This window comes from Mustela nigripes, unplaced genomic scaffold, assembly GCF_022355385.1.
Source record: "Mustela nigripes isolate SB6536 unplaced genomic scaffold, MUSNIG.SB6536 HiC_scaffold_76, whole genome shotgun sequence".
NCBI classification, from domain to species: Eukaryota; Metazoa; Chordata; class Mammalia; order Carnivora; family Mustelidae; genus Mustela; species Mustela nigripes.
The window spans coordinates 2,791,998-2,818,044 of NW_026739491.1; the positions used below are offsets into that span (position 1 = coordinate 2,791,998).

The 26,047-nt window shown below is 40.4% G+C and overlaps 1 protein-coding gene and 1 non-coding gene across 5 annotated transcripts in view; both read right to left on the reverse strand.

Moving 5' to 3' along the window:
• Positions 1–26,047, reverse strand: part of LOC132008254 (cytoskeleton-associated protein 5) — a 106,848-nt gene that overhangs the window by 9,696 nt on the left and 71,105 nt on the right. For 3 of the 4 annotated variants that reach the window (XM_059386781.1, XM_059386783.1, XM_059386782.1), the window contains exons 23-36: positions 25,814–25,927; positions 24,640–24,768; positions 19,133–19,327; positions 18,630–18,765; positions 17,423–17,511; positions 14,546–14,671; positions 13,177–13,326; positions 12,706–12,909; positions 12,380–12,515; positions 11,742–11,935; positions 10,433–10,605; positions 10,174–10,197; positions 9,023–9,196; positions 8,672–8,792 (exon numbers count right to left, since the gene is read on the reverse strand). In XM_059386781.1, coding sequence (XP_059242764.1) covers positions 8,672–8,792; positions 9,023–9,196; positions 10,174–10,197; positions 10,433–10,605; positions 11,742–11,935; positions 12,380–12,515; positions 12,706–12,909; positions 13,177–13,326; positions 14,546–14,671; positions 17,423–17,511; positions 18,630–18,765; positions 19,133–19,327; positions 24,640–24,768; positions 25,814–25,927 — 1,965 coding nt within the window. The remainder of the gene's footprint in view (positions 1–8,671; positions 8,793–9,022; positions 9,197–10,173; positions 10,198–10,432; positions 10,606–11,741; positions 11,936–12,379; positions 12,516–12,705; positions 12,910–13,176; positions 13,327–14,545; positions 14,672–17,422; positions 17,512–18,629; positions 18,766–19,132; positions 19,328–24,639; positions 24,769–25,813; positions 25,928–26,047) is intronic. The other variant, XM_059386784.1, reaches the window with a different exon arrangement.
• Positions 12,145–12,253, reverse strand: LOC132008282 (small nucleolar RNA SNORD67). The gene has a single exon (XR_009401585.1). It is a non-coding gene; the product is annotated as a small nucleolar RNA SNORD67 (small nucleolar RNA).

Sequence of the window (26,047 nt, forward strand, 5' to 3'; positions counted from 1 at the left end):
AGAGAGAGAGGAGGAAGCAGGCTCCCCGCTGAGCAGAGCGCCCAATGCGGGACTGGATCCCAGGACCTTGACATCATGACCTGAGCCGAAGGCAGAGGCTTAACCCACTGAGCCACCCAGGCGCCCGGTTTCCTGACTTTTTAATGGTCTCCCCAAATCTCCTGGTTATTTAAAAAACCTTAGGGAAAGATCAATTGTTTAAAATTTCCACAGGGTTATATGTCTAATTTTTTTTTCAGTCTCTTCTTTATTTATGGTTGGCTCCCTCCTCATTCCTGACACTTATATTTTTGGTCTCTAATCAGGCTAGTAAGGAATTAATTTTGTTTCACAGGAAACAAATTTAGATTTATGATTTTAAAAATCCATCTCAAGAATTGTAGTTTATCTCCTACTTTTAAATTAAGTTCTTTTATTTTAGCCTTTCTTCAATAATAAATGCATTTCAGGTAATATATTTTTTTGAGTTCAGTAGTTTCAGTAGTTTTAGAGAGAACTGCTTTCCTATTCACTATTAAGAGTTTTGGGGTGGGGCGCCTGGATGGCTCAGTCTTGTTTCCGACTCTTCATTTTGGCTAAGGCCACGATCTCAGGATTGTGAGATGTAGCCCTGCGTTGGGCTCTCCGCTCAGCAGGGAGCCTGCTTGGGATTCTCTCCCTCTGCTCCCTACCCCCACTCTTACTCTTTCTCTCTCAAGAAATAAACAGAATTGTTAAAGAGTTTTTTTTTTTTTTTGATTGATGGGTCATGAGGGTGTCTCATTCTTTTCTAAGTAGTCAATATTTCTTGTGACATTATTTATTAAAAAATTTGTTGGGTTACCAGTAAAGAATTTGGTAAGTGTATCTTTTACTATAGCAGGTGTTAAGATACAAAAAATATAGATATTTTAAGAGACTGTAAAATTCTCCCTACATATATATTAATTAAATCTAGCTTACTGTTAAACTAATTTTTTAAAAAAGATTTATTTATTTCAGAAAGAGAAATCACCCCAGTTGGGGGTGGGCAGAGGGAGAGGGACAGCAGACTACCACTGAGCTGGGAATCTGATGTGGGGCTCCATCCCAGGACCCTGAGATCATGACCTGAGCCAAAAATCCAGAGTCAGACACTTAACCAACTGATTGACCCAGGTGGCCCACTAATATATATATATATGTATATATATATATATTTTTTTTTTATTAAGGTTCGACTTTAATATGATACAACATACAAATCGTAAGAATACAACTTAATGAAATTCTATGCCTGTATATCTGTACATCTGCCTCTGATGATGAGCTATAGGACATCTGTAGGACACGAAAAGCTCTTTTCCTGCCCCTCCAAGCCCGTACCTTGCCTCCCACCAGAGGTTACTATTCTTTCTGGGTTTACTTTTTTAAAAACCACTATTCTGACCTCTAAACTGGCAAGAATTATTTAATTTCCACGTCTTTATATTTCATCTACTGCATCTGTCCCAACTGTCTTAATCTGTGACTTGTCTTTTCTTTTTTTTTTTTTTTAGAGTAGACGTCATAGCCAACACAGGGCTTGAACTCACCACCCTTAGATTAAGAGTCCCATGTTCCACCGACAGCCAGCCAGGCACCCTGCTTGTCTCTTCATTTTGTTATAAAAAGGAGCATCTAGTGATAACCAAAGTTCTTAGAAATTTTAATGTAGTAAAAGGTTTTTCCTTTTCTTTTATGTTTTGTGTGTAGTTTTTAATTTTTTTAAAAGATTTTATTCATTTGACAGAGAGAGACACAACGAGAGAGGGAACACAGCATGGGGCTTGGCAAAGGGAGAAGCAGGCTTCCCACTGAGCAGGGAGCTGATGCGGGGCTCAATCCCAGGACCCTAGGATCATGACCTGCGATAAAGGCAGATGCTTAATGACTGAGCCACCCAGGTGCACCCGTGTCTAGTTTAAAAAGAAATCCTCACATCATGTGAAGTAAAAAATGTACTCCTATTCACACCTACGTCTTTAATCTATCTGAAACATACTTTGGTGTAGGAAATAGCAATCTGTTGTTCCTACAGAAAATTAGTCCTAGCACCATTTACTGATTAATGTAGCTTTACCAAGTGATTTTTTAAGGTCTTTTCTGTGTTCGCTTTCCTATAGATGTGAGTCTATTTCTGGCCTCTTGGTTCCATCTCAATGGTTGATCTGCTTGTCCAGGCCAATACTACACTATTAATTACAGGGGCTCTGTAGTCACAGCTGATGCCTGGGGACATAAGCCATCTCCACTGTGTTCTCATCTTTAAAGTCTTAAAAAAACTGACTACTATTTGCAAGCCCGTTGATCTCCCATATAAATTTTAAAAGAATTTGTTTCATGACTACAGGAAAACTGTTGAGATTTTTATTAGAATGGCTCTGACTGTATAGGTTAATTTGAGGAGAACTGGCAATTGATAAACCCAAATCTTGTGAACATAGTATACTTTCATTTATTTGGAAATTCTCTAATGTCTTTCAATTTTCTTTGTAAAATACTTGATTTATTCCTATTTCAACATTTTTGTTACTGAGGGTTTTACTTTTATCTTAATTTTCTTGTAACAGTAAAAATACATATAAAACTTACCATTTTAACCATTTTGAAGTATATATTGCAATAGCATTAAGTACCTTCACAGTGTTACGTAACCATCACTATTTCTAGAACTTTGTTGTCATCCTAAACTGATTCCATACCCATTAAATAATAAGTCCCCCTTCCCCTGCCCGCCTAGTCCTGTAACCTCTCTACTTTCTACCTCCATGGATCTGCCTCTTCTAGATACCTCATATATGTGGAATCATACAGTATTTGTCCGTTCGTGCCTGAGTTATCGTACGCAGCATGTTTCCAAGGTTCACCCATTTTACTGCATACATCAGAATTTAATTCATCTTTATGGCTGAATAATACTGCACTGTACCGAGACACCACATTTTGTTTATTCATCTGTTGTTTTCCACCTTTTGTCTGCTGTGAATGATGCTGCTATGAACACCGGGGCCCAACTATCTGTTTGGGTCCCCACTTTCTAGGAGTGAAATTGTTGGATCTTATTGTAATTCTATGTTTAACCGTGACAGGAAACGCCAGGCTGTTCTCCACAGCGGCTGCACTGTTTTATGTCCTCACCAGCAATGCACACAAGTCCCCGTTTTTCCACCTTCTTGTAACAACAGTTATTGTTTCCCATTTTCAGAAAAAAATCCTAATGGGTGTGAAGTGGTATCTCACTGTGGTTTTGATCTACATTTCCTTAATGACTAAGAATGGAAACAACTTTTCATGTGCTTACTGGCCACCTGTAGATCTTCTTTGGAGAAATGTTATCTTTTTACTCTTTTGATAGTGACCTTTAATGCATAAAACTTTTATATTTTGAGAAATTCAATTTAATTATTTTTTTCTTTTGTTGCCATTGCTTTTGGTGTCCTATGCAAGAATTCACTGCCAAATCCAGTATCATGAAGATCTTTCCATATGGTAATTTTTTTTCTTTTTTTAGGTTATTATTAAAGGAGAGACATCATTTTATTCACCTGATGAAAGTAAGATTTCACAGCTTCACTGGAATGAGCAGCTTCATGCAATTCCATTTCAGTAATGATTTATTTCAGTCTACATACTTTCTGAGAATGTCACCATCTCTAAATAAGAAATAATCCTTGGGGCACCTGGGTGGCTCAGTCAGTTAAGCTTCCAACTCTTGATTTTGGCTCAGGTCATGATCTCAGGGTCATGGAACTGAGCTCTGTGTCGGGCTCCACACTCAGTGGGGAGTCTGCTTGAGAGTCTCTCTCTCTGCCCCTCCCCCTGCTTGCTCTCTCTCTCAAATGAATAAACTTAAAAACAAAAAACAATCCTTGTCATCTAGAACTACTTTGGTGCCTCCATAGTCTAGAAGAACTTTACCTCCAACTTTCATGCTAACTGGTTGAATCTCTCTACTCTTTTCTTTTTTTAAAAGATTTTATTTATTTATTTGACAGAGATCACAAGTAGGCAGAGAGGCAGGCAGAGAAAGAGGAAGGGAAGCAGGCTCCCCACTGAGCAGAGAGTCCCATGCAGGGCTCAATCCCAGGACCCTGGGATCATGACCTGAGTCGAAGGCAGAGGCTTTAACCCACTAAGCCACCCAGGTGCCCCTCTATTCTTTGCTTTAGAGCCTGATCCAATAGACTCCTGTTGCTTGTAATAGTTTTCCTTGAGATTTTTCTCCCCCTGTGGTTGCAGTTTTGGCTGTACTTCTTTCAACTAAAATTCAGTCAAAGAAGAGAAGAAACATCTTAAACACCTGTGTGCCATGACTCATATTCTGCTCTCGAGCTGCTACTGACACAAGGAGACCCCCCCCACAACACATTTTATTCCAAGAGTTTATAGCTTTAGCTATGACATTAATGTCTTTGATCCATTTTGAGTTAGTTTTTGTATATAGCGTTAAGAGTCTAACTTCACTCTTTTGCGTGTCGATATCCATTTTCCCAGCATCATTTGTTGAGAAGACTATCCTTTCCCCACTGAATGGTGTTGTCACCCTTGTCATCCAGACCATTAATTTGGTTTCTGCAGTTACCATCCTCTCCCTTCAGACCATCTACTCAATTTTAAAATTCTAAAACCATGTTTTTTTGCCCAAATCTTTCTATGTAATAATAAATCCTCTTTAAGAACTCTTCCCACACCCTGCTCCCCTCCGCTGCGGTCATCTTGTCCCCTCCAGCAGTTTCACGGTGTTAAGAGATTCCCATTCTGATTATTTTGTCTTATTCTTCTTTCCAGTTACTGCGTCTCTTATGATATGGTTCATTATTATTCTTTATCTAGGCAGGATTCACTCTTGGGTCTGCCTTTTGGAAATACTCAATTGTGGCAGTCTGAAATGGGAGACAGAGCAATTTCTGCTCTTCTAAATTAGTGATATGCCAGCTGGCAACCTATCAGTCACGTGACCCAACACCAAGGGCAAGCACTTCTGCTCTTCTGTCTCTGAGGTACAAAAGCTAGAGACTTCCCAGTCTCAGACAGTGAATTCAGCCTTTTTTTTTCAGCAACCTGTAGTTCCCTGGGGGCCAGGGAGAACACCAGGTCCTTCTATTAACACTCATACACATCACCATTGTCCTTTCTTTAGGGGATCTGCTGGTCTCTCTGGATGAAGAGAGATCTCTTTCCAGGATTTTGGGTGTTGCGATCTTCCTCCCTGGCTCTGCACTACTGAACTTCAGGTTTTCCTGAAGGTGTCTATGCGGGAAAGGCTTCACTTGTAGTAGACGGAGCCTGACACTTGTACTGACTTCAGATGCCACCTACCAGACCCGTCAGCTCCTCTGATCAGAAATGGCAGATGGGTTTGGATTGAAGTTGATCAGAGAAGGCAACAGGAATGCAAGTATTCAAGTCACTATTTCCTAGAATCCCCTCCAATGTCGAAATTGTTAATAGGAGACTATTTGTCAAACAAAAGCAAAAATGTTGCACTGAGATTCCCAAATTCTTTCATTTATAACCATCTGTCTTGATGGGAGATAGCCAACAGGCTGCTCAAGCTTAACACAGCAAAGACATAGCTCTTAACATCCAACTTCTCCAGACTGTTCTTCCTCCAGCTTATCTCATCTCAGCACCACCATCCCTCCACCCAGGTGCTCAAGCCAAAGATCAAGGGGTTCCTCTTGATTCTTTTCCTACCTTACTTTTCACATCTCAACTGTCTCCAAGTCTTATGGATGCTACCTATTGAAGATGATCTGGAACCACCTGCTTTTCCTCCTCCCCACTGTGATAATCTTGGTGCAGGCGATACTATCTTTCATATGAATTTCAGTAAGAGCTTCTTAATAGATATGGTCTTGTGAGAATGGCCAGAGAGACACTTTCCCCAGTAAAAATTAAGTTCAAACATTATAGAAATGTTGGATGTACTGTAAAAGAACTTCTAAAACCCCGAATCAGCTGAGGGTAAGTTGTCAGTCTGGTGCTCCACGCCCATCTCACACTTCACTGTGGATTTCTTTGTCACAAGGACATCCTCCTACATACTCAGGAGGCAACACTGAAAATCAGGAAATTAGTATTAGCGCGATCACACCTAGTCCTCCAGCCCCGTTCCACTCTCTCCAATTGTCCTGATCACGTTCTTCATAGCTAAAGGCCAGTCTAGAATCTAGACCAATCCTCAGTCTTTCCTTGACCTTCTTGACCTTGACATTTGTAACCTTCTTGACCTTGACATCCCTCAGTTTGCATTTGTTTGAGGTTTCTTCAAGCTTAGATGATATTAGGAATGTCAGCAAAGTGACGCTGAATTCTCACCGGCTCCTACAAGGTGACACAAGATTTCATCTTGTCCTATTACTGATGTTCACTGTGACACTTCAAGCTGCTGTCTAAGCTTCTGTACTGTCAAATTACTCCAAGTATTTTGTATTTCTTGGTTACTTTTTGTATCTCAGTCCTCTATATTTTGTGGGGAGGTACTATGAAACTAAATATCTCATTTCTCTTTATATTTTTAATTTACAAGTGCCTGAACTTGGGGTTACCTATTTTGTTAAATTTTATTCAATTCATTGGGTTATACCTCATTACTATCATTATTGATTTTGATGCTAAACCTATCCTCTGTGCAAACAGAAGGAGTCTGTTTCAGATGGCCACTGGGTCCTTCTGATATGTCTCTATCATTCTTTGAACCTCTCCTCACTGTCAGGTACAATACAATATTCCAGGATTATTTTGTACATTTCTTTTTCTTTCTTTCTTTCTTTTTTTTTTTTTTTTAAGATTTTATTTATTTGACACAGAGAGAGAGATTACAAGTAGACAGAGAGGCAGGCAGGGTTCGGCGGGGGGAACAGGCTTCTAATGCAGGGCCCAATCCCAGGATCATGAGATCATGACCTGAGCTGAAGGCAGAGGCTTAACCCACTGAGCCACCCAGGCGCCCTCTTGTACTTTTTCTAATTCAGCCCTAGAATCTACCTCTTCTTCAAGGAGCCCTCATTCCCTTTTAGTGGAAGATGGTATTTAGAAGCTAAGATTTAATGTGCCCGGCTAGCTCAGTCGGTAGAGCATGAGACTCTTAGAAGCCGAGATTTGGGGTGCTTGTTGCTGTTGGGGTACTGCTGTTCTCAGGTCCTCTCAATGAAAAGAACTAGGAAATATATGCATATTATATACATACATGTATATTTGTAACATACATTTATACCACATATATACATACATTTATATTGCTATTTCTACATCTCTGTATTGAAAATCATGAGTTCATACTGACACATCTAATCTAATTCTGGTCCAATAATAGAGTTTATTCTATTTTGCTTTCCTTTCATATTTGTAGCACTCTTTTCTGAAAGTAAGAAACATGGCTTCAGGGGTGCCTGGGTGACTCAGTGTGTTAAAGGTCTACCTTTGGCCCAAGTCATGATCCGGGGAGCCTGCAATCGATCCCTGAGTTGGGTTCCCTGCTTGGTGGTGAGTCTGCTTCTCGCTATCCCTCTGACTCTGCCCCTGCTTATGTTTCTCTCTCTCTCAAATAAATAAATAAAATCTTAAAAACAAACAAACCAACCAACCCCAAAACAAAAAAAGAAACGTGGCTTCTATTTTCCTTATGTATCTTTGACCAATCCCCTTCCCATCTCTGCCCCCAGTCCTTCCCCACGTAGATGCCTACTTCTCCTGGTTCAGCTCTGGATTCCCCATTCTGAGCTGCCTGCAAGCTGCCCCACCCCCCCCACCCCACGTGGCTATCCTTCTCCCCTTGCCGGGGCTCCTACCCTCCCCCCCGTGGGGCCGGCTGCCCCACACTCTTTTTCTTTCTCTTGGGCCCCTCCCCCCCGCCCCCGCCCCCCCCCCCCCCCCCCCCCATGACACCATCCTCACAACATTGGGGCTCTGAGAACCTTGCAATGGGCTGTGATGGTTCCCCACGCCCACCACCTTGCCACAAGGTGGATGCCTACCTTACTCCACCAACTTACTGGTTTGGGGACTAGATTCTTAGGGAAGGGAAGCAGAAGAGAATGATTTGTAAAACAAAACAAAACATGTAGCTTCTTTGCTCAAAATTCTCTAATGGTTTTCCAACACACTTAAAATCCAAACAACCTACCCTCGGGCTTTAAAGGCCTACACAACATGATCTCTGTCTACCTCTTAAATCTCCTTTTGTACCATTCTCCCCCTTGCCCACTCTGCTCTGGGCACGTGGGCCTTGAATCTTCAAGCTCACTCCTACCTGACAGCCTTTTTCTAGCTGGTCCCTCTGCCTGCATCCCTGACCACCAACAGAATAACTACTCGGCTCCTCTCTCTGATCACCCCATTTGAGTTCTATTTATACATTAGTTGCTCTGATCTGATATTTTGTTTACCTGTTCTTCTCTATCTGCTAAAACCTAAGTAAGTTCCATGAGATTTGATCCCTACTGACTCAGTGCTGTATCTCTAGCCTCTGGTGAATGGATGCAAGTGTAAAAAGCAAGGATCTATGAAAGCCACCTCCTGGGAGGCAAGTGATGACACTGAGTGGTCCCTGTGCACTTTCTCATCAGTGCAGTGCTGAACCTGCCTCCTTTAACTATGACCCGTACGCAGCTACCACTTGTACAGCCTCAGCCACTGCGATTACTGTCCTGGGTCATACCCCCATTACCTGTGTCAGAGCTTGGATGCTCGTGTTGATATCACCACTGGCTACTTGGGAGATAATAAAATTGATTGTGGATGCTGTATTGCTGTGCATGTCATCAAAGTGTGGAGAAACAGCCCGGATTCTAGAGAGCAGAGCAAAGGGGAAAAAAAAAAATCAATCTTTGGTACAAGACATCCCAAGTGAGCTGGAATTATGCAGTTCTCCACTAGCTCCAGGTCTGAGTCAAGAACTATCTGTCACCAGTCATACATAATCAGTTCTAAAACGTTCTGACTGCACAGAAAACTCCTTCCACGTATGCACCCTCATGATTGTGCAATGCTGACACTTAACTGAAAGAGATGAACTTACTTGGGTTCAGGAATAAGGACCGGTTCAAAAATGTCATCCAGTTTGTGCTGAACAAGCTCTGGCATTTCACATCGGACTGTACCATTGTCATTCTCAATCTCGTCTAGATCCAGCTGGAATTCTCGGCGCACCATCTGGGCTGCCTCAGGATGCCCACTCATGCTTCGGGCTTGGCTAAGGGAAGCAAAAGAAGGCTCCTGAACTAAAGAGACTTCTGAACCAAAGAACAAGAGTCACACTGCCAGCTGCCCCAAAGCTTCAAGACAGATGTTCAACTTCTGGTTTCAGCCCCCCTGAATGATTTAAGTCCTCGAGCCTAAGCAGGTGCCTTCAATGGGGAACAACTCCGGTTCCTGAATACTCTCAGAGTAGATCATTTTACGGTAATAAATTTATAGTATCGTATTTACAATATTTATGATTGTATTTATACTACCTTCCAGATTGTTAAGTGTTCTCTCTAGTTCATCAATGCCAACAAACCTTGTACTGATATTCCAAATGGGGCAGAAAACAATGTAATATACTGACTCAAAGCTCTCTACTTGGATGCAAATTTAAGAAAAATTTACTCTGACTGATTCTTTTCTGCCAAATTAACCAGTGTTTTAGGTTTTTCTAATCATAAGCATTCTTCCAAACACTAGTTTGGTACATTTTAGATGTTGAGGGTCAGTCACCTCTTTTTAGGAATAGAAACACTCAGTTTTGACAGGTCAGGGCCAGGCATTACATCTAAACAATAAATATTTAAAGTTTCCAAATTTAAACTGGTTAACATTAGATATTGGACATAGCTCAAAATAGAGCTGTCTTGCTCAGAAGGTAGTATTTCGAGTCCCTATACCAATTCTGGGTTGCATGCATTTTACTTATTAGCTTTATCTGAAGACTAGGAACCTGAGCATGGCCAGGTATCACACAAGGACAAAGGTGAACCAGTAATTTCACTACATGACATTGAGTTGCCCCCTCTGCTAGCCAGTGGACTTCTGGGGAAGGCTTGGTTCATGGGATACTGATGGATACCCTCTAACCTGTTTAGAGTTATAAACTCTAAACCAATCAACCCTCCAGAGGGGATGAATCCAAGTCAGAAGTTAGAAAGATATAAGAGCCCTGCTAATGAGAAATTAGCAGGCAGTACTTACATCCTATAAGTGCGATACATAATTCTGTCCACGGAAAAGCAGTGAAAGAAGGCACAAGACTATTTAGAAGTGGTTTTGAGACAAAGACAAAGACAATGAAGACTGAAGGATTAAACATTTGGCTACAAGACATTTCTCCAGACACTCTGGCATGCATGGTAATGGCTACAGGAACTCAAGATTATGTTACAGGATAAGCATTAAGCACACGAGGTAAAGGCCACTGGATGTTCTCAGACCACTGTCTCCATCTACATACTTGAGTTTGGAGGACATGTCCTCGGCTGGTCCCTTGCGCAGCATGTTGGCGTTGGAGTTTACGCTTTGTGTGCGCGGAGGTTTCTCCTCCATCTGTTTCACTGGGGCAGCCGAAGGCCTCTTTGCTGACCGCTTAATCCTCTCCTCGAGCATGCTCATATCCTTTTCAGAGAGCTGCAAAATGAAGCCAAATTACACTTACTAGAACGCTCCTCTACAACAATATGAGGAGAATTAAAAACCTAACTGGAAAGCCCAGAGTCAATATCCATTCATATACTGAAGCAAGCAGAACCTACTATGTTGGGATAGGTTTATTTTCAAAACACTAGCTACATTTAAAATAAACTATTGTTAAAACCTTATAGTTAGAGAAACTATGAAAGAAGGCAAGGATACGGGGTGCCTGGGTGGCTCAGTGGGTTAAAGCCTCTGCCTTCGGCTCAGGTCATGATCCCAGGGTCCTGGGATCGAGCCCCACATCAGGCTCTCTGCTCAGTGGGGAGCCTGCTTCCTCCTCTCTCTCTCTGCCTGCCTCTCTGCCTATTTGTGATCTCTGTCAAATAAATAAATAAAATCTTTAAAAAAAAAGGCAAGGATACGAAAGGAAAAACTATTAGTAACTACAAATGAAAAGGTCAAAGATTAAATGACGCTTCCTCATGTTTGCTCTGTCAGCACTAACTACGTGAGCGAAAGGAAAGAAGCTTCCCTGCTGATCATCTGTAAAATTCCCATCTGCTTTATCTCCTTCACTGACCTGTAGGGAGGATGTAAACAGACTAATAATACAGGTAAAGATGTGTAAAAACCGTTTAAGTATATTTAATACTCGGAGGTCACTGGAGGGAAGGCCGGCCTGAGGTGCAACCACAAGTGACCCGGTCAAAGTCAGCAACCAGAAGCAGCACCTGATGGGTCTGCAGAGTCTGGCTCATGGCTCTTCTCATCTGACAGATACCAGAATCTACATTATACATGTGAGTACCTATTCACTAAAAACTAAACATGCTGAAAATTATAGAGCAGATTTCTAGGCAGAATCTAAATCTCAGACTAGCTCAGGATATGATTCAAAAACAGTTCTTGTTTCTAAAGCAAATGGTATGAATAGAAGGTACAGAGAAGAAAATGTGGTTTCCAGTAAGACAGAGCATAAAAGTCCTACAACGATCAGACACCCTCAGGGGTTCATCTGAACTCTAGGACACACGGATGGGTTGGGTTTATAATACAAAGTGGTAAAAACTGAGCTAGAGTTGCAATGGTATGCAAGTCACAACACGCTGAAATGTTCAGAAGTCACTCACAGTTCCAATGAGCTTGAACACCTGATCCCCGTGCACGTTGTACACGGTGACGATGGTATTGAGGGCAGCATTGCGCACAGCGTTGTCACGGTCTCCTATGTGAATCGCGATCTCCTTTAAGGCTTTCCCTGGGGTTGGCTGGCAAACGTTCATGCCGTAGGACTCGACCAGACACCCCAGTTCTTCCAGGCACTCTGATGGGGGAGAAAGGTTAGATTAATGAGACCCAAGACACATTCGGCTTAGTGACCTATCTTTACTAGATACATTTTGCTGGGTGTACATGAAGAGCTACGATCTTATTCTGGCTCTGCCTAGCACTTTTCCTCGTTTACTGCCTTCTGATAAGACATACAACCAAATAATACTGTTCCAGCAAGTGCTCCTGGAAGAAAGGGATGCCTGTGAGTCAGATGGCCCCTGTGCACTTGATTTTGTCACCAGGGTGGTACTGAGTGGTGCCTGTATCACCAAATACTGGCTCCACCAGTGTGCAACTCATCACTCTCACAGTCCAATTGGAAGGCTGGAATCAACCATGCCGACAGTGAAGAAATGTCCTTGGTTCATCTACAAACTATTTCTTTTAGAGGTCACTGCTGCACAGACTCATGCCTCAGTTTAAATTGTTGCTTCACCTGCTCTTTGCTTAGAGTTTTTAGATTTGGTTCCTTCCATGATGAAGGGGAACATCTTGCTGGCTGGGTAGACAAGGCACATCCGGTTCAGGATGGCACGGACATCTTTGCGAATGACATCCTTTGGTTCTCCAACCTAGTCGACAAGAAAATAATGATTGAGGCAGTTCCTGAGTGACAAAGTGTCGTCCTATGCATCCCACATCTTGGGAGAACAGGGGCAGGTATCATCACAGAATAGATGGAAAAGGAAGAGGGAATAAAGGATGGGAGTGGAGGTCAGCTGGGAAGTTGGGCAGTCTTCCAGAGTGAGAATGACACATTACCTTGAGGATGAGATAGGGGATGAAGGAAGATGCTTCATTCTCAGTAAGATGATACTCCTCCTCACTTAGCAGGGTGAAGAGCAATTTTAAATATTCTAGGGCTTTCATCAGGACGCTTGTATTGGTGTCAAAAAACCGCAGGGTAAGCCACTTTAAGATAAGATCCAGGCAACCAATAACACCCTCCTTTTCACTCTCCAAGTGCTTAAAACAAAAGACAAATAAGACCGTATAAAAATTTAAGTTCTAGATTTTACTGGAGTCTAAGAAAAAGAGTAGATTTTTAAGGTTCTATTTAAGACCTAAAATTACGACAGTCATTTATTCTATCAAATAATACAACAGCTCTAAAGCCAAAGAATATGGTATATTCTAGTTCCTTCTCAAGTCACATTAACTTCTGGTTATTTCACAAAGCTTAGTATTTTCATGGATCTGAGAAACACGTGTACTTATCTACTGGAAACCTACATCAACCATGACAGCAAGGGCTTTATTATGATGCTGAAAGTCTGAGTGAAACATCTCATCTTGTAACCACTTAGCCACACAGCTAGACATCTGGGTCTTTAGTTGCTCAATGTATTCATCCCGTGGAGTAGTAAAATTCCACTTCAGCACCTGAAAAAAACCAGGGAAAGCGGACTATAAGATGTTCAACTGAAATGAGGTAGAGAATTCTATTTAAAGCTGCTGCAAAAATCAATGTAAGGATATTTTAAAATTTGACAAGATTAATTTGTAATTAAATATGAATGCAAAATGTATTAGCGAGCGGTCATACTTCTGGAAGCTTAACTCTTAACATCTTCTAGGAATAGAATATTCAGCAATTTTCACTAGAAAAATCAATGCTCTATTATTGTATAACATAATGATACTACTGGTACAATTTTAATAAAGGGAAAATCTGTAGTATCTATAAAAATTAAATATGTATATACATTCTAGTAGGAGTTTAATAAAGATACATTCACATATGTGCACAAGTACCTACATTCAAAGATGCTCATGGCAAAATAGTTTATAATAGTGAAAGAAGAGAAGCAACCTAATGTTTTTATTATGGGTTGGGATAAAGACAGGTACATACACGTGATTTACCAATAAAGAGAATGAATGTATATATGCATGCAGTCATGTATTGACTATTAAAATATTTCAAACATCATTAAAAGAAAAAAGCAAAATACAGAACAAAGAGTATAGCACGTCCCCTGTGTGTAAAAAGCGCTACATATTTATACACCTATGACTGTATAGTATGAAATAGTTATACTTCTGGAGTAATATACAAAAACACTGGTAATAATATCTTCCCCTGTGGAGGGAGATTAGAGGGAGACATGCCTCTTATACTATACTCTGCACTTTTCATACTGCTTGGTTTTTTTTTAAACAATGTATTTTGACAAAAAATTTAACTGCCTAATAATACCAAAATAATATAAAAAGAGAAATGACTGAATTAGATAGTCACCAGATATGTCTTTTGAGGTATCAGGTACAAAAAGGATTAAACAAGTAGCCTACTACAAATGTGTAGTTGATAAAAATCAATGAATATTTTCCATTTTAGGATTATAAAAATTAAAACAACTTTGGTTTCCATTTGGAAGAAGAATAGGCAATAGCTCCATTCTATAGTTCCTTTTGCAGGAAATAATGCTCCCATAAACCTAAGAGAAACAAGCTATAGTTTATAAGCAAAGATTCAGTTCATTATTAGGTATTTCAATAATGAAATGAATTCCAGACATTCTTGATTACAAAACAAAACAATAATTACAAAACAAAACAGAAAGCAAAAAATTCCTGAGAGTTCATGTCCTTTCCTTACCTTTAATCCTTTTTCATCTTTCATTCTCTGTTCTTTTCCATTTGGAACAACAATGAAAATAGGACCAGATTTGTCTTCATCCTCCTTTAAGCTGGTTTTGCTGGGCACTTTCTTTCCTTGTGCACTCTACAGCAAAGGTTCAGGGAACGCTGGTTAGCTAGGGTACTAGTCCTTGGGAATATGATGTTATTGCCTGGTAAGTGGGCTCTCTATAAAACAGACACTATCAATATTATATTCCCCAGGAAAGAAACAGGTGAGCCACAGAATCTTGCATATACTATGCTTTTGCACATTTCCAGAAATGTGTTTGTTTGCTTGTTTCTTCTTTTTTTTAAAGTGACTCTATGCCCAAAATGGGGCTTAAACTAATGACCCTGAGATTAAGGTCTGAGCTGAGATCAAGAGTCAAATGCTTAACCGACTGAGCCACCTAGGTGCCCCACCAAAAATTTTTTTTTTGAGAGGGAGCATGAGCTGATGTGTGTGTGTGTGTGTGTGTGTGTGTGTTGGGGTGGAGGGGGAGTAGAGAGATAGAGGGAGAAGAGAATCTTTTTTTTTTTTTTTTTTTTTTAAAGATTTTCTTTATTTATTTGGCAAACAGATCACAAGTTGGCAGAGAAGCAGGCAGAGAGAGAGAGAAGGGAGGAAGCAGGCTCCCGGCTGAGCAGAGAGCCCGATGCGGGACTCCATCCCAGGACCCTGGGATCATGACCCAAACCGAAGGCAGAGGCTTTAGCCCACTGAGCCACCCAGGCGCCCCGAGAAGAGAATCTTTAAGCAGTCTGTGTGCTCTGAACACGGAGCATGACACAGGGCTTAGTCTCACAACAAAGACTAAAACCTGAGCTGAAATCAATAGTTGGATGCCCAACTAACTGAACCACCCAGGGGTTCCCAGAAATGTTTTTAATATGTTCTCAAGTAACCGTGGGTTACCTTGGATTGGCATGTAATGTAGGTGGAAAAACTCTATTATAATGTCATTGGTCTGGGTCATAGACTCTTTGTTTACTGGACAGCTTTAAAAAAAAGAAAGATTTTATTTATCTCTTTGGCAGAGAGAGAGAGAGAGCACAAGCATGGGGAGGAGCAGGCAGAGGGAGAGGGAGAAGCAGACTTCCCACTGAGCAGGGAGCCCAACATGGGGCTTGATCCCAAGACCCTGGGATCATGACTTGAGCCCAAAGCAGACACTTACCTGACTGAGCCACCCAGGTGCCCCTGGACAGCTTTCTTTCTTAAAATCTTCAACACCATTTACAGCTTTCCATATTATTGACATTTTGAATGGCATTTACATGTCTTAGTCAAGAAAGCTTTTCTGCCTCTCTGCATATAAAATGTATCTCTATCACATCATTGTAACTGGAGATGCTCTGAACCTGTTTCTAGAGAAACTTGCTCAAGACATTTTAAAGAATTATTAAAGTGAAAATAATCCGAGATTTTAAATCTTTGTATCAGATGGAAAGAAAATAGTGAACACTTAGAATATGTATTTAAAGTAATACTTGAGGGGTGCCTGGGTGGCTGAGTGGGTTAAAACCTCTGCGTTTGGCTCAGGTCATGATCCCAGGGTCCTGGGATCGAGCCCTGCATCAGGCTCTCTGCTCAGGAGGGAGCCTGCTTCCTCCTCTCTCTGCCTGCCTCTCTGCCTACTTGTGATCTCTGTCAAATAAATAAATAAAATCTTAAAATAAATAAAGTAATACTTGAATTTTAAAACTGGGATCATTATTACTTATTAATATAAATGCAGCAAGAGCCTGTTATTTCTAGTAGGCTAGAATTTCTTTCTAGTTCAAACACTGAAGTCATTCAGTTAAAACAAGTGTGAGATCATTTATGTGAAACTGTTTTGTAAACTGCAAAAGACTGGGGAAAAAAGTACAGCATTAAGAACAGAGTCAAAAATACTTCAAAGCACTTGTGATCAAATACTAAAATAAGCACTTGTTAAATTTGGTATGAGGACAGTGGGGAGGACAGGAAAAGAACAGCTTTCACTGGACAGTTTAGAAGATAATTATCTATTTAAAGTAATACTGAATTAAAGGACCATGGATAGGGAAGGAAACAAATAATCCTCAAACAAATGGCCAGCGTGCCCACTGTATATGAGCATATAATAATAAATGTACTGGGGCCGCCTGGGTAGCTCAGTCCGTTAACAGCCAACTTTTGGTTTCAACTCAGGTCATGACCTCACAGATCATGAGACGGAGGCCTGCGTCAGGCTCTGCACTCAGCAGGGAGTCTGCTTGAGGATTCTCTCCCTCTGCCACTTCCTTGGCTTGGGCTCACTTTCTCTTTCTCTCTCAAATAAATCAATCTTTAAAAAAAAAAAAAAAGAAAGGAAAGAAAAGAAAAGGAGTAGGGGCACACCTGGGTGGCTAAGCTGGTTAAGTGTCTGCCTTTGGCTCAGATCCTAATTCCAGGGTTCTGGAATCAAGCCCCACATTGGGCTCCCTACACAGTGGGCAGCCTGCTTCTCCCTTTGCCTCTGCCCCTCCTGCCTGCTCGTGCTCTCACTCACGCCCTCTCTCTCTCTCAGATAAACAAAACCTCTTTCTTTTTTTTTTTTTTTTTAAAGATTTTATTTATTTATTTGACAGATCACAAGCAGGCAGAGAGGCAGGTGGAGAGAGAGGAGGAAGCAGGCTCCCCGCTGTGCAGAGAGCCCGATGCGGGGCTCGATCCCAGGACCCTGGGATCATGACCTGAGCCGAAGGCAGAGGCTTTAACCCACTGAGCCACCCAGGCGCCCCAACAAAACCTCTTTCAAACACAATATGATCTCTCCTAATAGAGTGACCCGATGTATAAAACACACTTAAGAGCAATTTTGCATCTAAGTATGCAGAGCTAACATACCTTTGTTTTGGAAGAAACTCCTAGAGCTTTGGCCTTTTTTGGATCAGGCTTGGTTTCTACAGTACTGGAAACAGAATCTTCAACAGGTGCTTTGAGGAAAAAAGGCATCTACTATAAATATAAACTCTAACTAACATTACTTTATTCTGATCAGGTTAAATACATAATGATGTGAAAACCTAGTTTTAAATGTCAATTGAGAAAGTATTTTCAATTGGATTTTTTTCCTAATCTTTTTTTTCCTGCCTGAATTTCTTTTTAAGCATAACCCTAAGACATTAACTCAATAAATCTACATCTACTTTGCCAACAGTTAAGTTGAGGTTTTAAATTAGTTAAATTATTAAATTAATTAAATTATTAATTAAAGTAATTAAATTAAATTATTAAATTAGTTAAATCTTTTTCCTAGATTGATACTTCCTTGGGCAGGGGCGGTTTACAATCTTTGACGCTCAGTATTTACCATATAGCAGGATTCCTACAGATCTTATAATCGAATAAATCCTTTGATACCAACAGTCTTAAACATCTACAATTTCTACCTCTATAGCATCAATAGTTTGTATCCCACTAAGGAGAATAATATTTATTAAGCAGTAGGTCTAGCAAAATAGTAGTTATAGACTGGAGTTTTATTTATACGTGATGGAATTACAATATTAGGGTGAAGAAATCAAGACTTTTCTCTAAAGGATGAGCAAATATTAGAACGGATCAGCAAACAGGCACTGCAGTAGGACAACTCATCTGGGATGAAGAAGAGGAATTCTATGCTGGTTTAGACTGAGTGGCTGTCCTTGTGCCAGTCACTTCATCTTCTGGGTTTCCTTGTCTCTTAATAAAAGGATTAGACTAGATGGTCCCAGTTTCCCCCCTCTAACTATAATATCCAATAGCAGAAAACGTGTGGAAACCTTAAAAATAGGATGGAACACTCATTTTCTGGAGTATTTCAATGTGCTATTCCGAAACTCCTTCTTGGAAGTGGAAATCAAATTAAGCATCTTTATACCTTCATCACAATGCCTGGCTTAAAACCTGACAAATATGTTTGTGGTAGAAGGGTAAGGAAGGAGGGAGGGAAAATGGCGGGAGGGCCTAGGATCTCAGCTGTTTGGAAATACAATAAGAAATGAAGGCTCTGTTTCTTTTCAGAGTTCCCCTGGGCTACTTTTTTCCCCCTTAACCGTCTCAAAACAGTTACCTGAAGCTGGCTGGAATTTGGCTGGAGCAGACCCTCCCATTGGTTTGGAAGTTCCTTTAGCAGATGCTGCAGGCTTGGCCGGCATGTTAGCTTTGGCTTTCTCTAGCATAGCCAGTACCTGATCTTTAGAAGTTGGCTAGGGAGACAACACAACAGGGGAAATGAGATGCCACATACATGATACACTCATACTATGCTTACTAAAAGAGCTGCTGGGACATCACTGAGCACCTAGTTTTGAAATACCTATGAAGTAAGGGAGGCAGCACACAGTGCAAGAGAAGTAACACCCATTATGAAGTCATACTAAACTAACTACCATTCTAGAAGGTCACAACTTTTGCCCCTGCAGAGTCAAGTTCTTGGGAGTTCAACATATTTTTGCTCTCACTGGGATTTCAAGTGAGACTCCTAGGAGGTAATATGATCTCTTGCCTATATATATACTCACATTCAATATTTTTCTAATGGCTTTTAACAGCAGCAACCACAAGAAGTAGTACCTTTAATTTCCCAGTAGCCTTGGCCATTTTCTCATATCCCAGATGCATCATGAAGAATGGCAAGGCATCTTGGGCCTTCTTCCGCACATCTCCATTGCGATCCTCTAGGCACGAGTAGAGATGAGGAACACAAAGGATAAGGTCTGTGGGGGTGGAACGAAGAGTCGGGAGTTTCTCAGCCAGCCAGCCCAGAAGCTGCCAAAAGAAATAAAGACCGGTTACACACTTCAAGTGGAAAATTATTACTTATAATCTTAGGCTTAATGATTGCATCAGTACCAAACACTACAACTTTCCAATATAAAATCAGTAATTTTCACTGTTCAAGAACAATGCTATATTTAAATGATATATGCAAAGATGACTATTTTCTTTAAGATAAGGACATGGTTCTTTGGACCACACTTGGGTATTAAACTACAATAAATAAAGCTTCAATAGTTCTTAATGCATTTTACAGATGAAAATCTTTCCCTTATCTTTAAAAAAAAAATTCTAAGAATTATTCAGCTAGAGAAAATGTTTAACATTTATTTGATCAGGAGAGGACAGATTCTGCCAGAACTTCTGTTTTTAGCCCCATATTGACAGTTTTTCTCTATTTCCCCCAAATAATTCATATCTGTATTTATTTTTTTAATTAAAGTTTTAAGATTTTTATTTATTTGAGAGAGAGAGAGAGATAGCATGGGAGGGAAGAATGTCAGAGGGAGAAGCAGACCTCCCATGGAGCAGGGAGGCAGACGCGGGACTTGAACCCGGGATGCCAGGATCATGTTGAGCTGAAGGCAGTTGCTCAACCAGCTGAGCTACCCAGGCACCCTTACTTGAAGTTTTAATTGAGATAACTGTAGTCACATGGAGTTATAGGAAATAATACAGAGATCCCATGTACTCAGTTTCCTCTTAACAGTAACACTTTGTAAAATTATAGTGTCACAACCAGGATACTGACATTGATACAATCCATTGATCCTGTTCAGACTGCCCAGCTTTGCCATTCTCATTTGTGTCTGTGCCTGTATTTAGTTCTACGATTTTATCACATATATGTTACTACATCTGACACCACATGTCAGATTTTAAACAGTTCCATTGCAAGCATCCCTCATATTGCCTCCTCTATAACCACAGGGATCTCCCTTATCCCATTCCAATCCCTGATAACTACTAATCTGTTCTCCATTTCTAAAATTGTCATTTTATTTTATTAAAAAGATTTTATTTATTTATTTGACAGAAAGAGAGAGAGTGAGAAAGGGAACACAAGCAGGGGGAGTGGAAGAGGGAGAAGCAGGCTCCCCGCGGAGCAGGGAGCCTGATGTGGGGCTCGATTCCAGGACCCTGGGATCATGATCTGAGCCGAAGGCAGACGCTTAATGACTGAGCCACCCAGGAACCCCTAAAATTTTGTCATTTTAAACATACTCCACAAGTGGAATCATATGGTATATAATTGTTTGGAGCTGGGTTTTGCCATTCAACATAATTCCTTGGAGATTTATCTCAACTGTTGCTCGTTATCAGTGAATCTTTTAATCTTAAATAGTATTACCATATGGACATATGAAGGATATTTGGGCTGTTTCCACTTTTTGGCTATCATGAATGAAGCTGCTATGAACATTTGTGTATAGATTCTTTTGAAGACAGAAATTTCCATTTTTAAGGAATAAATGCACAAGATCACAATTGCTGGGTCATATAGTAATTGTAAGTTCAGTTTGGGGGTTTATAAAAAAAGATTTATGGGGCGCCTGGGTGGCTCAGTGGGTTAAAGCATCTGCCTTCGGCTCGGGTCATGATCCCAGGGTCCTGGGATTGAGCCGCACGTCGGGCTCTCTGCTCAGCGGGGAGCCTGCTTCCCTCCTCCTTCCCTGCCTGCCTCTCTGCCTGCTTGTGGTCTCTGTCAAATGAATAAAAAAATCTTTAAAAAAAAGAAAGATTTATTTACTTTAGAAAGAGAGAGAGGGCATGTGCATGAGTGGGGAGTGAAGCAGAAGGAAAGGGGGTTGGGGGAGAGGGAGGGAGAGAGAGAGAAAGAGAGAGAGAATCTCAAACAGACTGCCCACTGAACCCAGAACTTGACAGGGAGCTCAGTCTCATGACCTTGAGATCATGACCTAAGCCAAAATCAAGAGTTGGACACTTACTGACTGAGCCACCCAGACGCCCTGTACATGTTTAGTTTTGAAAGAAACTGCCAAACTTTTTCTTAGAGTGGCTGTACCATTTTATATTTCCTCCGGCAGAGTGTTCAAATTTCCCCACCTCCTTGCTAGCATTTGGTGTTAAAATTATTTTTTTATTCCAGTACTTCTGATAGCTGTAGAGTGATGTGTCACTAGTTTTAATTTGCATTTCCTGTATGGCTAATCATACCGAACAACATCTATGGGCTTATTTGCCACCTGCATATCCTCTTCAGTGAAACATCTGTTCATGTCTTTTGCCCATTTTTTTTTTTTTTAAAGTAGGCTCTATGCCTAAGACGGAACTCCAAACTCATGACCCTGAGACCAAGAGTCATATGCTCCACCCACCAACTGATCAAGCTGGGTGCCCCATCTTTTTTTTTTTCATGGTTTTGAAAATTCTTTTTTTTTTTTTTTTAAAAGATTTTATTTATTTATTTGTCAGAGAGAGAAGAGAGAGCAGAAGCAGGGGGGAGCAGCAGGCAGAGGGAGAGGCAGGCAGAGGGAGAAGCAGGTTCCCTGCTGAGCAAGAAGCCCAATGCGGGACTCAATCCCAGGACCCCAGGATCATGCCCTAAGCCAGAGGCAGACACTTAACCAAATGAGCCACCCAGGTGTCCCGAGAATTCTTTACAAATTTTATATAATGTTTATCAGATACTGAGTTAGCAAATACTTCCTCCTGTGGTATAGCTGTCTTGTCCTCATTTTGACATGGTCTTTTGCAGAGCAAAAGTTCTTAATTTTTATGAGGTCCAATTTATCAATTTTTTCCATCAAAGGGATTGTGGTTTTGGTGTCAAGTCTAAGAATTCTTTGCCTGAAGAATTTCTATATCCTGAAGTTTTTCACCGATATTATCTTTAAAAGTTCTATAGTTTTGGGGCACCTGGGTGGCTCAGTTGGTTAAGCATCCAACTCTTGATTTCAGCTCAGGTCTTGATCTCAGGATCATGAGTTCAAACCCCACCATGAAAAAATAAGTAAAATAAAAGTTCTATAATTTTATAGTCTACACTTAGTTCATGATCCATTTTGAGTTAATGTTTGAATAGGATGGAAGGTTTAGGTTGAGGTTCAGTGTTTTATCTACAGATGTCTAAGGCTTTGGAGTCATTTGTTGAAAAGGGTAGCCTTCCAACACTAAATTATTTTGGTAATTTTGTCAAAAACCAGTTGATCATATTTGCGTGGGTCTATTTCTGGGGTTCTCTTCAGTTCCACTAACCTGGGTCTGTCCTCCACCTCCCAATCCCATGTAAGTTTCCTGATTATGTTAGCAATATCTAAGTCTTAATATAGGATAGAGTAATTATTTCCACAGTTTTCTTCTTTGTCAGGACTGTTGTAGCTAGAATATAAATCTTAGAATAAGCCTGCTTTTGTCTACAAAAAAACTTGCTGCAATTTTGATGGGAATTACATTAAACCTATAGATCAGTTTGGGGAGAGCTGACATCTCTACTACATTGAGTCTTCTTATCAACAACCACAGCGTGTGTCTCCAACTCTTTGGGTCTTCCTTGGACTCTTTTATAAACATTTTGTAATTTTTAATATACATATTCTATATTTTCTTTGCTAAGTGTACATCTAAGGATTTCATTTTCTTTGGTGTAATTGTAAACTGTATTGTTTATTTGTTTCCATATGTTCACTGTATTATAAAGAAACGTGATTGATTTTGTGTGTTAATTTTGTATCCTGTAATCTTACTGAACTCAAATATTTATTAGTTCTAGGAGTTTACTTGTAGATTCCTTGGGATTTTCTATGTAGACAGCCATGTTACTGGCCATTAGGGATAGTTTTACTTTTCTTTTTCCAAACTGTTTTTCGTATCTTTTTCTTGCCTTACTGCAGGGACTAGAACTTCCCATATTATGCTAACTAATAGTGGTGAGACGGACATTGCTCCCAACCTAGGATGAATGCATTCGGTCTTTCACCACTCTAAATATAAGTATGACATTATCTATAGAGGTTTTTTGTAGGTGGTCTCTTTATTTTTTAAAAAAATTTAAAAAGATTTTATTTATTATTTATTTGACAGAGAGAGACACAGCGAGAGAGGGAACATAAGCAGGGGAAGTAGGAGAGGAAGAAGCAGACTCCCTGCCGAGCAGGGAGCCTGATGTGGGGCTTGATCCCAGGACTCTGGGATCATGACCTGAGCTGAAGGCAGATGCTTAACAACTAAGCCACCCAGGTGCTGGTGGTGGTCTTTTTTTTTTTAAAGATATTTATTTATTTGACAGAGACAGAGATCACAAGTAGGCAGAGAGGCAGGCAGAAGGGGGGTGCGGAAGCAGGCTCCCCACTGAGCAGAGAGACTGATGGGCTTGATCCCAGGACCCTGAGATCATGACCTGAGCCAAAGGCAGAGGCTTAACCCACGGAGCTACTCAGGTGCCCTGGTGGTCTTTAGTAAGCTGAAATAATTCTTTTCTATTTCTTACTTGCTCAGAGTTTTTGTCATGAACAGACGTTGGATTTTCTCAAATCCTTTTTTGAGTCAACTGACACAATTATATGATTCTTCTTCTTTAGTCTGCTGGTATGATGAATTATACTGATGGATTTTTGAATGCTGAATTCTGTTTTTATGATCTGCTTAAAAACTTTTATTTTACCATTTCAGAGTTCAAGAAACAAGATTTCACAGAAAGGCTAGTCCTTTAAAAATTTTTTTACTGTTAATGGGCATTTGGGTGGCTTATTTAGGTGAGCAACTGACTTTTTTTTTTTTTTTAAAGATTTTATTTATTTATTTGACAGAGAGAGATAACAAGTAGGCAGAGAGGCAGGCAGAGAGAGAGAGAGGAAGAAGCAGGCTCCCCGCTGAGCAGAGAGCCCGATGCAGAACTCAATCCCAGGACCCTGAGATCATGACCTGAGCCGAAGGCAGCGGCCTAACCCACTGAGCCACCCAGGCGCCCCGAGCAACTGACTCTTGATTTCTGCTCATGTCATGATTTCAGGCTCCTGGGGTCAAGCCCCACCTCTGGCTCCTCGCTCAGCGGAAGTCTGCTTGAGGAGTCTCTCCCTCACCCTCTGCTCCTCCCCTCACTCATGTGTGCATGTGTTCTCCCTCTCTCAAATAAAGAAATCTTTAAAAAAAAAATTTATTGTTAAAAAAGTATATGAAAGGGGGGAGAAAAAGATGTACGTGGTATAAATCTTCAGGAATTTGGTTTCATTTTATTAACTGTTTCATAATGAAACTCATTCTGTCCATACAAGCATATTTATTAGGTAGGTCCACACCTCTAAGAAGGTCAAAGTCATGAGTAAAGCACATATTTGTAGTACCTCTTGCCTCAAGAAAGGATTTTCCTTTTTGAGCTCTTCAGAAAGATCTTCTCCCTCCAGCCATTCCTTCATGCCTGTCTGTTCTGCCCAAGCATTCACAGTTGCTAAGGCAGCTGCCCGAACATTGTTCTAAATGGAAGAAAGAATTAGTAAAGATAGTATCACTTATGGTTTGGAGGTAGGGAGTGAAAAATTTTCTTACTTTGGGAACATGAACAACAGAGGTTTCTTTAAGGTCCACATGAACATACTTAGAATCAACTTCTCTGACACAGAATCTAGTTCTATGAATGATTGTACTGAAAATCCAAAGTAAAGGAGAAACATAAAGCTCCAATTGTAAGATCCTCTACTCGGTTAAATTAGGCAAAAACAGTGACCTGGGCATAGAGTATCATGTAAGGGGAATAAACTTGGAGGTTTTATTTTCTGAAACTCTGGAGGCTGTTATGTCCGTGCTTATCTATAGAGAATGTAACTCTACAGGATAGAGAACTCCTAACTAAAAGTTAGACCTAAATAACTAACAATTTGCCTGAACACTTACGCTTTCATATTAATTTGCATTCACAGAATGAAGTCTTGTTAACATGAAAAATATTAAAATACCCCAATTCCTCACACTAAATGAATTGCTCAAAAATAAAGACACATTCAAATATTCAATCTTGGGCTAAATATAAGAGGCTTGCAACTTTTGAGACTGATTCTTGGACTGTGAAACTAAAGTACTAGAAGATCCTGCTCCAGAAGTTCAGGATAACAAGGAAGAAAATAAATACATGACCCCAAAATTCATAAACATATTCACTCTTCCTAACAGTACATAGAACAATGATGACATAATCAAAACTGAACATTTTTTGAGTGCATACTATATGAGATAGTAGCAGGTACCATATGTACAGATTCTTATTTAGTTCTCTAAGAATGAAATTTCACAAATAAAGAAACTGAACCTCAAAGAAGAGAAATAACTTATCTAAGGGTCACAAGGCTAGTGACATAACTGTTCACCCTCATACTGCCTGGGAGGTAAAGATGTTTATTATTTTCCTGCTAATGTTCTCTTCCCTACAAAGTTTATAGGCTGTTTATGTGTACTCTTACACAAACATGTAAGAACTGTTCTTAGCCCAAGAATGTGGCTGGCCATTCCAGGAGTCAGGCTTACCTTGCTGTCTCCAAGCACCGTGATGATAGGGATACCTAAGTTCTTCACATGCTGCTTGATGTTTGGGCCCATGGCTACTGCCAGTTGCTGGAGGATATTCAATGTCTGCTGCACCTGAGTGGGAAAAGAGCCAATACTTGATGAAACCAGGAGCAAGCTGTTTTCCAAGTTGGCTGCTAAGTAGTCCATGTACTAGGAAGTTTAAGGCCTACTTGAAAGACAGGGTAGTCAGTT